The sequence below is a fragment of the Ursus americanus genome, chromosome 17, assembly GCF_024610735.1.
Source record: "Ursus americanus isolate L20-20 chromosome 17, mUrsAme1.1.p, whole genome shotgun sequence".
Classification (NCBI taxonomy): domain Eukaryota; kingdom Metazoa; phylum Chordata; class Mammalia; order Carnivora; family Ursidae; genus Ursus; species Ursus americanus.
The window spans coordinates 3,349,174-3,363,378 of NC_142143.1; the positions used below are offsets into that span (position 1 = coordinate 3,349,174).

The following is a 14,205-nucleotide window of genomic DNA, read 5'->3' on the forward strand; positions in this document are numbered from 1 at the left end:
CCTCGGGGCTCCTTCCCACAGGTGTGTCAGAGCTGAGCCAGGGTCTGGAGCCCACAGGTGTGTCAGAGCTAGGCCAGGATCTGGGAGCCCACAGGTGTGTCAGAGCTGGGCGGGGTCTGGAACCTCACAGGTGTGTCAGAGCTAGGCCAGGAGCTGGAGCCCTCAGGTGCGTCAGAGCTGGACCAGGGTCTGGAGCCCACAGGTGCGTCAGAGCTGGGCCAGATCTGGAACCTCACAGGTGCGTCAGCGCTGAGCCAGGTCTGGAACCTCACAGGTGCGTCAGAGCTGGACCAGGGTCTGGAGCCCACAGGTGCGTCAGCGCTGGGCCAGATCTGGAACCTCACAGGTGCGTCAGCGCTGGGCCAGGTCTGGAAACTCACAGGTGCGTCAGAGCTGGACCAGGGTCTGGAGCCCACAGGTGCGTCAGAGCTGGGCCAGGTCTGGAACCTCACAGGTGCGTCAGCGCTGGGCCAGGTCTGGAGCCTCACAGGTGCGTCAGAGCTGGGCCAGGTCTGGAGCCCACAGGTGCGTCAGCGCTGGGCCAGGTCTGGAGCCTCACAGGTGCGTCAGAGCTGGACCAGGGTCTGGGAGCCCACAGGTGCGTCAGAGCTGGGCCAGGGTCTGGGAGCCCACAGGTGCGTCAGAGCTGGGCCAGGTCTGGAACCTCACAGGTGCGTCAGCGCTGGGCCAGGTCTGGAACCTCACAGGTGCGTCAGCGCTGGGCCAGGGTCTGGAACCTCACAGGTGCGTCAGCGCTGGGCCAGGTCTGGAACCTCACAGGTGCGTCAGCGCTGGGCCAGGTCTGGAACCTCACAGGTGCGTCAGCGCTGGGCCAGGGTCTGGAACCTCACAGGTGCGTCAGCGCTGGGCCAGGTCTGGAACCTCACAGGTGCGTCAGCGCTGGGCCAGGGTCTGGAACCTCACAGGTGCGTCAGCGCTGGACCAGGGTCTGGAGCCCACAGATGCGTCAGCGCTGGACCAGAGTCTGGGAGCCCACAGGTGCGTCAGAGCTGGGCTAGGGTCTGGAGCCTCACAGGTGCATCAGAGCTGGGCCAGGTCTGGAACCTCACAGGTGCGTCGGCGCTGGACCAGGGTCTGGGAGCCCACAGATGCGTCAGAGCTGGGCCAGGGTCTGGGAGCCCGGGGTGTTCTGATTTCTGTCTTGCTGTGGGCTGCCTGTGCTCGCTTGTCCTTACCTGGAAGGAAAGGAAGGAGTATCTGATGCTGTTGGTCCCACTTGCCTTTGTTGTTGCACGTTGCTCTTGAATAGGTACAAATTATTGGCATTAGACGTCCTTGCAGCTCCCTCTCCTCATTAAGCCTCTGCAGTTAATAATTATTTTCTCTCTGTAAGTGTTGGTGTAAAACAGCGGGCAGACACGTGGAGGCTGCCAGGCCTCCTCCCTGTGCCGTGGCAGGAAGATTGCAACCTGCGTCCCCATCACTCCAAGGCTGTGGAGCCCCTGAGCCTCTCTGGGGAGTCCCTCGTCCCTGGGGAGTGGGATCTATTGGTGTGTGGCTCTGGCAGCCCTCACAGATCTCTAGGGAGCGGGAGATCCCATCACCCTGGTTATACTGGGGAGGAAACTGAGGCACGGGGAGATTCGGGAACCTGCTCAAGTTCGCAGAGGTGAGTGTCTGCGAGCACCAGGCAGATGCATGGGGCCTTTCCTGACCGGCTGTTTGTGACCCAGGTGTCACCTGGCAGCACTCTGCCCTCCTCTGTTGGTTGAAGCTGTCCCAAGCCCACCTGGACTCAAGAGGAAAGGGATCCTGGTCTCGCCTGTCGGTGGGGGGTTGTCACAGTACCTGTGGCCATTTTTTTAAACCACCACACTCTTGAAGCCATCGAGCCCCAGACAGGGAAAACGTCACATCCTTCCTGAGCTTCCTGTCTCTGGGAGCAGTGTCCCCATTCAAGCCAGAAACCCCTCTGCCTCTTCCCTTTCGCATGTAATCCTCCACGCCACCCCATTCCCATCTAAAGAATTTTTATTGTTTTGGAAGAGTTCAGCCATGATGTGGAAATGTGATAAAACACATGCGTGTGCGATGTAAAGGACAGCTGCAAATGCGTGTTACATATTTGCTTGCGGGTTCTGTGGCTGCGTCCAGCCACGTACGTACCGTGTTCCGGATTCGAAATCCCAGAGCCATCCGATCCCAGGGGTTTCAAATAAAGGATTCTGGACCTGTCTCGTTCTGTTCTGGCCACTTCTGGCATCTGCGTAAATGGGACCATCCTATATGTACAGCCCGCCTTTTTCCCTTCGCGCCCATATTGGGGTTCCCCAGTTGTGGTCGGGTCACTTTCACTGTTGCATGGCGTTCCATCCTGTGAACGTATGGTTCTTGGTCCATCTGTCCTGCGGCTCGGGTATTCTTGGGTGCATCTCCTGACCTGTGAGGGCGTGGCTTCCCCTGGAGGACAGTCCCGTTGGGCACGGGACTGTTACCCACTCTTAGCTAACTTCTGGTGTTTTGCGGGGTGATTGGAACAATTCTTCCCACCAGCAAGGAGCAAACTTTCCTCTCCTTGCTTGTCCTTCTCATCACTTGTTGGTGCCTGGCTTGTTAATTTTTGCCAATCTGGTGGGTATAAAATTGTATCCCATTGTGGTTTCGGTTTGCATTTCTCAGATTACTAATGACATTGAGCATCTTTTCTGTTTGTTTGTTTGTTTCAGGGTCAAATATGGTCCAGTTTGTGGCTTGTCTTGTCGTTTGTTTTTTAAAATGAGGTTTTTGGTAGAGTACTTGTATTTACTGTCAAAATTATACATTTTCCTTTTACGTTAGTGTTTTGTGTGTCTTAAGAAATCCTTACCGACCTCAAGGTCATCAACGTAATTTTGCAGGGTCTCTTCTAAAATTGGTTTTGCCTTCACATTTGAGTCTTTAATTCACTGGGATTTATTTTTATGTTCGGCGTGAGGTAGGGATCCAATTTCATCTCGTCCTCCATATAGATAAGCAGTGGTCTCAGGACCCTTTATGGAATAGTTTCATGCTCCCTGTCACCAGCTCTACCTGTCAGGTTTTCACACACGTACGGGTCTGTTCTGGGCTCTCTGCTGTCCATGGGTCTGTCCGTTTGCTCCGTGCCAATACTCCAGCTGCTGTGGATGAAGACAAGTCCTGCCTCTCATAGACGTTGTCCCCTCCCTTCTTCAGGACCTCCCTGGCTGTTCCTGTTCTGCCCATCTTCCATATAGACAGATTAGTCTGTGAAGGACCCTGTAGAGATTTTGGTAGGAATGGCCATGAATCTACAAATCAATTTCAGGAGAACTACCTTTTTCCACCTTGGCTCTTTGTATCAGTGATTTTTGGTAGTTCTTCTTTATTTCTGTCAATAATACTTTTTATCTATTTATTTTTATTTATAAAGGGCTTCTGTGTTATTAGATTTCTTCTTTTTAAAAAGAGTTTATTTACTGGGGAGAGAGAGAGTGAGCGTGCGCATACATACGCATAGGTGCACGGGAGCGGGCAGGGCATAGGGAGAGAATCTTAGGCAGACTCCTTGCTGAGCACAGAGCCCGACGTGCGGCTTGATCTCGTGACCCTGGGATCATGACCTGAGCTGAAATCAGAGTCGGATACTTAAGCACCTGAACCACCCAGGCGCCCATGTTATTAGATTTATTCTTAAGTGCAGTGTATTTTTGCTGCTATTGTAGAAGATATATTAAAAATCACATCTTACGAGCCTGGTGTACGGAAGTGCACTTGATTTCTGTGCATTGCTCTTCTCTCTGGCTGCCTGACTGAGCGCTCCTGTGTGTCCAGACAGGTCTGTAGAGCCTTTGGGGTTTCTATGCTGACAGTCACATCTCTGAAGATGATGCTGTGTCTTCCGCTTTTTCATTCATTCATTCATCATATCATTCATTCTTCTCCTGAGCTGACCTTGGCGTCCAGTACAGTATGGGACAGGAATGTGGATGGTGGGTACCCCGTTGGGTGTTTGCTGTTGGGCTTTTGTGGCCCCCTTCATTGGTTTAAGGACGTCTCTCGTGTTTGTCAAGAGTATTTATTACCAACGGTTACAGAATTTTATTGAAATCTTTTCCTCTACTTATTGAGATGCAAATATGTTTTCTAAAACAGGTGTGGTGTTGTGTGAAAGTGCTTTTTTTCTGGTGCTAAATTCCTGAGATAAACCCAGTTCGGTCTGGATAGGTCGCCTTGTCTCGTATTATTAGATCTGCTTGACCTTTTCCTTTTTTAAGGAGGTGTTGCATTTGTGTTCCTGAGAGAGTTGGCCTGTAATTCTTCTTCCTCGCGCTCTCCTTGTCTGAATTTGAACCTCACAGAATGAGGTGACCGTGTTCTGTGCTGCTGTCACAAATGACCACGGACTTGTTGGCTGGAGACGAACCCGGACTTACTCTCTTGCAGTTCAGGAGTTGAGGTCCTATGCGGGCCTCCCTGGGGTGGCACGGGGGTGTGGCAGGGCTGTGCTCCTGCCCGAGGCCCTGGGGGAGCCGGTTTCCCAGCCTTCCCAGCACCTGCAGCCACCGAGTTCCTGGGCTGGTGGCCCCTTCCTCCCTCTTCGCAGCCAGCTGGGTGTCTCTCTGACCCCGCTCTGTCCAAGCTCACTCTTCTGGTCTCTCGCCCACCTCCCTCTCTACTTGTAAGGGCCCGGTGATTACGTTGGGCCCCCGTGGAAAATCTGAGCTGCTCCCCTGTCTTCAGGTCTGCTGATCAGCAACCTTAACCTTCGCCATGCAGCATAGCATTCTAGCAGGTTCCAGGCTTTCGGACCAAGCCTCTTGGGTAGGGGGCATGATATTGCCTGCCACACATGGCCTTGGTAAGATTTATGAAAGTGTCGAGTGACAGCAAGAAGTGTCCTGCCCACCGGTCCCTTGGAGCCGCCACCAGGGTCCACATCTCCTGCCCAGAGGCAGCCTTGGCTCCTGCTTCTCTCGAACCTCCCAGGAGACTGTGGACAGTGTGTGCTTGCCGCTGTGCTGTCAGAGGACGTTTTCCCCCAAGATGAATCGCCTGGTTGAGGAGCATGACGCTTCTAGAGCCAGGCCAAGACTGTGGTCCCCCACCACCCTGGGTAGCCGCTGTGGCCTTCCCATTCCAGAGCTATTGTGGGGCTTGGGGCTGGGGCACCTTTAACTTGGTCACCAGTGGTTCCCAGGGACAGTCTGAATTTCAGAGGCGCCGCTGGCGTGCGAAGGTCAAGGGCCAAACGTGAGTCCAGCCCAATGTGTTGGGCAAATAGAAACTTCCAGTATTAAAGGAGCATTCTTGAATCAGTGTGTGTGTGCGTGTGTGTGTGTGCACGTGCGTAACTCCAGCTCAGGAGAGGAGCAAAGGAGGAATGGCGCGTGTGTGCACCCCACACGTTACCCACCTGCAGGGAGCCCGAGGGTCACCCGCCACGCTGACCATGGGTGGTGGATGACGCGGAGCCTGGGAGCTTCCAGCCTGGCTCCGGGCCTCCCAAGACGGTGGGCTGCTTGTGGGCGGCAGGGTCTGCGCGGGCCCCTGGGCTCCGCGGCCCGCAGGCTGGGTTGCGCTGGTGTGTTTGTTAGAAATCTTGTCTTTACGGCTCACAGCTCTCTTGGGCTCACAGCCGCTCCTTGACGCATCCAGGGCTGGAGAATATGGGGTGTCCCTGGGCAGGTGTCAGGGACCCCGTTGTCTCGCTGGAGGGTGTCGTTTGAGAACAAGGCAAGGCTCACTAGGTCTTTCAGATCCGTTTTAGTGTTTAATCCTTGCCTCAGGGAACCTCGCCGGTTTTCCTAGGACGGGGCAGAGGGGTGGCCTTTCTGGCTCCAGGGGGTGCTGCGGGCACTGGTGGTGAGATGCCCCTCGTGTCCAGGTTTTTTGTGTAGATTTACATCTTCAAGTTTTTTGAATTCTGCCAGGGAGTGGAGTTCCGGGTCATCTGTTAATTCTGTTTAGTTTTTTGAGGAACCAACCCTTAACTCTTGAGTGGAAGTTCTTTCCCTTGACAAGCACGCACTTGCTCGGAGTCTCAGCCTACGGCTTCTGTAGCCCGGGCTTCCCGTGGGCTCATGGGGCCTGTAATGATTTCACCTCTGGAGGGTTCCGGCCGCATAGACGTGGTGAGCGAGGTCAGGGTTGGGGAGGGGTTGCGAGCTGCAGCAGGAGCAGTCAGCAGGCCCTGGGCCCACAGGTGGGCTCGGCTGAAGGAGGGGACCAGGGGAAGGGGTGAGGCTGGGGGGCCCGAAGTCATTTCAGGCGAAGGAAGAGTGGACTGGGGAGCGCCCAGGGTTAACGGGGAGGGTGCGTGCTGTGACTGGGGGGGCCGGGCTCGGCGCCCTGCAGGGGTGTGGCTGCCCCCTGGGTAGGAGCGCAGAGATGAGCACCAGGGGCTGTGGGGGAGGCGTCGGGGGGCCTGGGGGCAGGGGCTGTGAAGACCCGCCTCCAGCAGTTGGAGGGAAGGATCCCCTGGTGGATTTTTAGGGTGGGGAGGACTGGGATTGCAGAGGAGGAGAAACCCAGGCCATGGGCGGCCTTGGGGGATCATGAGGGACCCTCCCTCCCTGTCGTCGGGCCAAGGCCACTCATACGTGGGGAGGGAGAAGGGTGCTGCCGGCTCTGCCCTCTTTACCCCCCAGGCCCTGGCGCCAGACAGAGGCGCATCGGCCCCTTCAGCGCCTTGCGGGTTCACAGCCAACCCTCGACGTGTCGAGAGCACGTGTGAGCGGCATCCAGGTGCTGGTGGGACACGCGAGGGCCCCTCCTCCGTGCACGGGGCAGGGGCGCGGCATCTTCGCCGGTCGGGGGCCCACTGGGTCTGACACTGGCGTCTGCCCCGCTGTCCCCCATCACGCGTGTCACCCAGTTCCCGTGAAGTGAGCCCGCACCCCGAGATGCGGGTTTGTTGCCCCAAGAGGAGAAACCAGACGCGCTCCAGGTAGCGCAGACAGCGCACCTCTTGTCCGCCCTCAGCCCGGCCTCAGAAACGACCAACCCCGCCGAGAGAGGAGCCCCGAAAACCCCTTCAAAGTCCCCTGGCTTTGGTGGGAGCCCCGAGCAGGCCGTCCCCCCTGTTGTGAGGCTGCGGGAGGGGGCAGGATGAGGGACAGGCGAGCAGCCTTTGTCTCAAACCGGCTGGACAGCAAACAGCGCCCTGGGGATTCGGCCACAGCGGGCATCGCAGGCCGTGCCCGTCAGGCCTGGCAGGCCGTTGCCAGTAGGAACTGGAGGTGTCTCCCTGTCTCCCTGAGACCCTGGGGTGCATGGGGTGAGTGGCAGGGACCCATGGCAAGTGGTCTTGTCCCCTCCTGGCACTGGCTTGGTCTTCAGCTGCCCGTCTGCAACGCCCCAGGTGCTGAGAAGCTGCCCTCTCCCCCCCGTGTGCTTGCGGACCCTGTGAGGCCAGGTCCGCGGTCCTCTGGGCCCCCGTCTACTGTCGGTTGGGCTGGAGCCCAGTCGGTCTGGGCCTGCCACTTGCTGCCCACGTGACCTTGGCTGGGCTTGTCGGTCAGCTTCTCTGTTCCTCAGCGTCCTCATTTGTGGAGGGCCAGCAGCGGTGTCCCTCGCAGGCTGTGACAGGACGGACGGGGTGGTGCTGGGGGGGACGTTGGCTCCACTGAAGGCTGCCGTGGAGCCCGTGTGCGGCCACAGCATGACGATGTGTCTCCCACATCCCTGCCCTCCCCCCCCCCCGCCGCGAGCCCGGAGGCCAGCAGAGTGGAGGACCTCCGTGTGCCTCTGGAGCCTTGTCTCCCCCCACCCTACATTTCCGTCTGTCCTGGGGCAACTGGCATGCCCTCAAGTTCACGTTCGCCTGGAACCCCCGAATGCCAGGTTCTTTGGAGATGTGGTCTGTGCAGATGTGATGGAGGTAAGCTTTGAGATGAGCTCGTCCAGCACTGGGTGGGCCTAACCCAATGACTGGTGTCTTTTTAAGAGGGGAATTTGGACACAGACACACGGGGAGAAGGCCCCAAGACAACGAGGCAGAGACCGGAGAGATGTACCCGTAAGCCAAGGGTTGTCAGCAGCCGCCGGGCGCCGGGAGAGAGACGTGGGACACACTCTCCGTCAGAGCTCCAGGTGGAACCAGCCCGGGACACCTGATCTCAGACTTCTGGCCTCCAGGCTGAGAGATGAATGTTGGCTGAGCCGCCCCATCTGTGTGCTTTGTTACGGCAGCCCCAGGACCCTGACACACCCTCCCACCCATGACGTGCCCTGCCTCGCCTCTCTTTTGCTTTTTTTTTTCCTAAAGATTTTATTTATTTATTTTGAGAGAGAGAGAGAGAGGGAGAGAGAGCTCTGCACACACAAGCAGGGGGAGCTGCATAGGGAGAGGGAGAGCAGGCTTCCTGCTGAGCAGGGAGCCGGTGGGGCTCCATCCCAGGACCCTGGGATCATGACCTGAGCTGAAGACAGATGCTTCACTGACTGAGCCACCCAGGTGCCCCTCTTTGTTGCTTTTTGTGCCGGGAAGGTGTTTCCTCTCCAGCTGAGTGACGACCGCCATCTCCCCATGGATACCCCACCTCCCCGCTGCCTCCGGGTTTCGCGTTGGCACCACGTCTTGTGAATGTGGCTCTGTCCCCTGCCCCCTGCAGGCTCCCGGCTCCTTGGAGGCCGCAGTGTGACCTCTCCCTGCAGTGTCCCAGGGGTGGGCCCCCCACCAGCGACAGGTCGTGGAGGATGGCTTCCGTGAAGACCCGTGAGGCAATACTTCACTCGCATTATCTGTGGCTTTGCGGGAAGCACCTGCTGGTGGGTGTACCGCCGCCGTGGCGCGTTCTGCCATCTGTTCTTTCTGTGTCCTCCTGTGACTTGCGGACAACGAGGTGACTCACCTTTGCTGAAGAAAGCGGTGGAAATTGCACTGGCCTGATTTGGGGCCAAGCTGGCTGGTCCGTAGCTGTTTACAGCCACAGGAGAAATGCCTGCGGCCCAGGCTGGGGAGAGCCCCAGGCAAGCTCCGTGTCTTCCAGAGTGAAAATGCGCTTTCCAGTGATAAGTCTGCTGGAGGGAATAGAATGGTACAGGAAAGTATGGAGAGGAAAGTAGAAGTCACCTAATATCAGCAACCTGACAGCCCTCCTCAGAGCTGTCAAGGTCATCAAAAACAAGGACTCTCCAAAAAGCCGTCCCAGCTGGGAGGAGCTAAGGAGACGTGATGACTGTCGAGTGGGGTCCTCGAAGGGGTCCTGGACCAGGGAAAGGGCAGCAGGGAGAACTAGGGAACTAACGTAATCCTGACCATAATAGGGAAACTGGGTGCTGAGTATGTGGGAACTCCGTGCTGTCTCCCCGATATTTCTGTAAAGCTGAAACTGTTCTAAAGTAATAATTCATTTAAAGCAAATGCAGCGGCGTGGGCAGATCCCCTGTCAACACTGCGGATGTTTTGCTCTCCCTGCCCATCGCTCTCTGGGCTCGTGTACAGACGCATTTTCTTGTCTGTGTGGAAACAACTCACTTTTTCCCTAGCATCACGCCATTGGATCTGCCCCGCTGACACCGCTGTGGTTTAGTGGGCCGCGCTCCGTGGTTGGGACAGCCCACTTTGTTTCCGTGGCCCCATGGATGGGTGTCAGGCGTGTGCCGTGGAGGCCCAGAGATCCAGCCCCGACGACGTCGGTTCAGAGTGAAGACACCCGGGGCGTCCAGGATGATTGCTGGTCTGAAAGAGGTTAGCGGTTAGTTTTCTCGCACATTCGACATGAGTTAGTGTGTCGGCGCTTTCTCCCTGAGTGGAGCGGTCTGTCCCTGGGCGTTCCTCCGTGCTCTGCCCTCCCGGCTGCCTGCGGGACGGTGGTTGAAGATGAGAAGGACGTTTCGTAACAGCTGCCACTACCCTAGCTCCTGCATTATCATCATGGGCCATGGGAAGACGGGAAGAAAGAAAGACATCACCAAAAAATCCGCTTACGTGGCAAACTGGAGACTCGGATGCTGTGTGCACAAATGTCAGTCTTGGGGTTGAGGAGTTGCCGGTGGAAACGCTCATTCTCCCCTCCCCCGCCCACGTCCCACCTCCCACGAATGTTTATCCAGCAGCGGGTACCGCAGGAACGAGACCTGCCGGTTCTCAGTCCTCATGGGCTCCCGGGGGAGAGATGTAAACACAAAAAATCAGGTCGTGCCACTCCTGAGCGGGAAAATGGGGATGTGGCAGAGTGTGGATGGGGAACACGGAGGGCGCCTGTGATGGGACCCGGATGGCCGAGGGTGCACCCGCCAGCCGACAAGGAGGTCAGCACTCTGGGCAGAAGACAAGGTGTGCAAAGGCCCTGGGGCAGGAAGCGGGAGTGGGGTGGCAGAGAGGTGGAGGGTGATGGGGACAGATCACGTAGGACCCACCACCAGATGCAGTACGAGGTATGAGTTTTATTCTGGAAGCCACTGGGGGCCCCACGGGCCTGGTGGGATGAGGTGGGCATTTTAGGATGCCTGCAGTGTGAGGACCACAGTAGGGGGAAACGGAGGCAGCTGCAGGTCCAGCCCACATTCCAGGGAGGGGAGTAAACACTCCTCTTGGTGGGGAGTGGCCTGCATGTCGGGGAGGGAGGGAAAGGATGGCGCCCGGCCACACGCGCTTTGCCACTTCCTTTTGCCATAATTTACGTCTCCTGACTGTACTGGCCCCAGGCCCTTTGAACGCGAGCTGCCGACTCGGCTCTGCTGGCACTCTGTAGAAGCTGTAGGCAGAGCGCGCCATCCCTTGCGGGCTCCCCGCACCGAGGCGACACCAGTCCCGTTTCCACTTTCTGAATTTGGCCCTGCTGGGTTTTCGTGAGGACGAGATGGGCCAGCAGCAGAGCGCCCGGTGCCGGCCTCCGGAGCCGGCTGCCGTCTGTGGACCGGAAGCGGGGCCCCCTCCGGCTGTTCGGTGGGGGATGCTGGTTTTCTGAGAATCCGAGGCGCTCAGGTCTGCTGTGGTCGTCAGCTGGAGCATCCGGAAGTGCTGTGACTGGGGAGCAGTTACTTTCTCCTGTTGTTTGGACAAGTTTTGTGACCCTCCCGAAGTGGCTCGTGCACTCCAGTGCCTGAGAGACAAGTCCCAGTGTCCACAAGCTTCAGTGCTTCTGTCCCCCATGATTTGGGGCTCTTTGGGGACTGTGCTGGGGCCACAGTGACAAGGTGACCCCTGGGTTTCATCGTGTGACTTGACCTCTCAGTGATTTTCCAGAAACAAGTGGGGAAGGGTCCCCCCGTGGCTCCTGTGCTCTGGGGGAGCACCCCCAGGCTGCAAGTTCCGAGAGGGTAGGACGGGGTCCCCCCAGGGCTCACTGGCCTACACAGATGGCTCTGTGCCCCATGGACCTGGGGGTGTGCTCGTGGGGGGCACAGGCAGGGAGCAGGTTGGGGGAGCAGACGGGGAGGATTGGGCAGAGCTGCAGGGACGCAGAATCGAAGTCGAGCCAGAAGGATGTGAGCTTTGCCGGGTTTTTCTCGGGGTCCCACAGCACGTTTGAGGCGGGGCGTGGAAGCAGGTGAAGGCCCCCTGGGGGGGTGGCTGCACCTGTCAGGGGTGCTGGGAAGGCTGATGCTGCCACCCCCTGTGGCCAGCCCTTGGCCAGCTCCTCTGATTCTGGGCTCAGAACCGATGGCGTGCTCAACGTTGTAACCAAAATATTCCACCCTTTCCGGTCTCACCATCCTAAGTACCTCGTTTCGTGGTTTGCTTCCCTGTGTTGGCCTAGGTAGACCTTGTCTTGTATGTGTCTTTCTTTTTTTTTTTTTTTAAGATTTTATTTATTCGATAGAGATAGAGACATCCAGCGAGAGAGGGAACACAAGCAGGGGGAGTGGGAGAGGAAGAAGCAGGCTCATAGCGGAGGAGCCTGATGTGGGGCTCGATCCCACAACACCAGGATCACGCCCTGAGCCGAAGGCAGACGCTTAACCACTGTGCCACCCAGGCGCCCCTGTATGTGTCTTTCTAAAGCAACATTTGCTGAGCGTCTCTTATGTGCCAGGCACAGAGGGATGCATAAGGTACAGCCAAGGGAAGAAAAACCGTCAATGTGGGTGTAGACCAAGGCCGTACCTGGACGGCACCATCCTGGACACTGTGGGGTCTGAGCTGAGCTGGGGATGGGTGGGATCCGAGCGGGGTCTCCCGGTGTTTGGAACAGGTGTGGAGGTGGTAAAACGGGGCTCAGTGTCCCCATGGGTCTGGAGTAAAGCATGTGAGCTGGGGGACTCCGGTGGCACGGGGCTGGGTTGTGGGTGGTCCTGGGATGTCCTGTTGAGCAGTTGGGGGTCCGTGGGGTTCTTTTGAGCAAGACAGACTCAGCAGGAGCTGTGTTTCAGTGAGCCAGGTGTGGAGGGAGAATGGGGGCTGGGAAGCAGGTGTCAAGGGGGTGGTCACAGGTGGAGTAGGGCGTGGGGCTTGGGGGTGCTCAGGCTCACTTCTGCCACGCTGAGCGCATCCGAGACTGTTCCCGGGTGGAGCTGGTGGGGCCCAGGATCCCGAGTGACCCTGACCCTCCTTGTGTCCACAGATGGCATCCACAGTGTGGCCGCGCTCTGCACCCTGCGGGTCACCATCATCACGGACGACATGCTGACCAACAGCATCACCGTCCGCCTGGAGAACATGTCGCAGGAGAAGTTCCTCTCCCCGCTGCTGTCCCTCTTCGTGGAAGGGGTGGCCACGGTGCTGTCCACCACCAAGGACGACGTCTTCGTCTTCAACATCCAGAACGACACGGACGTCAGCTCCAACATCCTGAACGTGACCTTCTCGGCCTTGCTCCCCGGCGGCGTCCGCGACAAGTTTTTCCCGTCGGAGGACCTGCAGGAGCAGATCTACCTGAACCGGACGCTGCTGACGGCCGTGTCCACCCAGCGCGTGCTGCCCTTCGACGACAACATCTGCTTGCGGGAGCCCTGCGAGAACTACATGAAGTGCGTGTCCGTGCTCAAGTTCGACAGCTCGGCGCCCTTCATCAGCTCCACCACCGTGCTCTTCCGGCCCATCCACCCCATCACCGGGCTGCGGTGCCGCTGCCCGCCGGGCTTCACGGGCGACTACTGCGAGACGGAGATCGACCTGTGCTACTCCAGCCCCTGCGGCGTCCACGGCCGCTGCCACAGCCGCGAGGGCGGCTACACCTGCGAGTGTCTGGAGGACTTCACCGGTACGTGGGGCTCCCAGGGGCCGGGCGGGCACGGGCCGTGGGGCGGCAGGCCTTCTCTGCTGGGTGCCAGGCTGCGGTCCCCACGCCGGGGTTCTGACCTGCCTCCTCCGTCCACTTCCCTGCCCGGGGAGGTGGCCAAAGGCCAGGCGCGGGCCCATGTGGCATGTGGCTTCCTGGTGATGCTGGGAGCGGCATCTCCTTAGTGGCACGCGGACAGAAAGTGGGCTTCCTGCCAAGCGCCCCGAGGTTGCTGTGGACCCCATGGGATTGGAGTCACCCTCTTTTTTTTTTTTTTTTTATAAAGATTTTATTTATTTGTGTGAGAGAGAGAGGGAACACAAGCTGGGGGATCGGCAGAGGGAGAAGCAGGCTCCCCGCCCAGCAGGGAGCCCGATGTGGGACTCGATCCCAGGACCCTGGGATCATGACCTGAGCCGAAGACAGACGCTTAACGGACTGAGCCACCCAGGTGTCCCTGGAGTTGCGCTCTTGATGAGGAAGATTATAGCATGAGAGCCACCTAAAAACCCACGTGCGTTAAGTGACATGTGTTCCCTGAAGTGGCTTCAGATCGGAAGGACTTTATCCCGTCTTTCAGGTTTAATTGGTTATTGTAAATAGTGTCACCGGGTAGACGTTCTGAGGTGTTAATCGTTTGGGTCTGGAGAGACGGTGTTCATTTTTCATGCCCCGTTGTCACTGTAGTGATGACTCATCTTCTCTGCCCTGAGACACCCTGACTAGTCGCAAAGATGAATGGGTCCAGAGGCAGCCAACGATTGTTTTTGAAAACATGTAGGCAGAGCAGCACAGAAATGCACGTCCTTGCCTTGACCTTCCATCGCGGGTTGTGTAAGATTAGAGCCCGTCTGAGAAACAGAGGTCCAGTGGCCCGAACGTGAGCAGCCTGGTGTTCGGGAAAGCTGTCTGGGATCAGGTGGGACTCACTCATCTGGAGGCTTTGCGGTCCTAGTAAGGACGGTGGCCTTGGCTCTCCTGTTTAGCATGAACAGCCGAGAAGTCGTTCTCTGCTTGTGTGGGACAGGACACAGTTCACCGGGCTTAGAACGGGGGTTTATGGTATTAGCCGGTACTT

The 14,205-nt window shown here is 57.9% G+C and overlaps 1 protein-coding gene across 2 annotated transcripts in view; it reads left to right on the plus strand.

The window, feature by feature from the left end:
• CELSR1 (cadherin EGF LAG seven-pass G-type receptor 1) overlaps window positions 1-14,205 on the plus strand; it is a 134,197-nt gene that overhangs the window by 39,889 nt on the left and 80,103 nt on the right. For both annotated transcript variants that reach the window (XM_087868610.1, XM_087868609.1), the window contains exon 2: window positions 12,471-13,109. In XM_087868610.1, coding sequence (XP_087724736.1) covers window positions 12,471-13,109 — 639 coding nt within the window. The remainder of the gene's footprint in view (window positions 1-12,470; window positions 13,110-14,205) is intronic.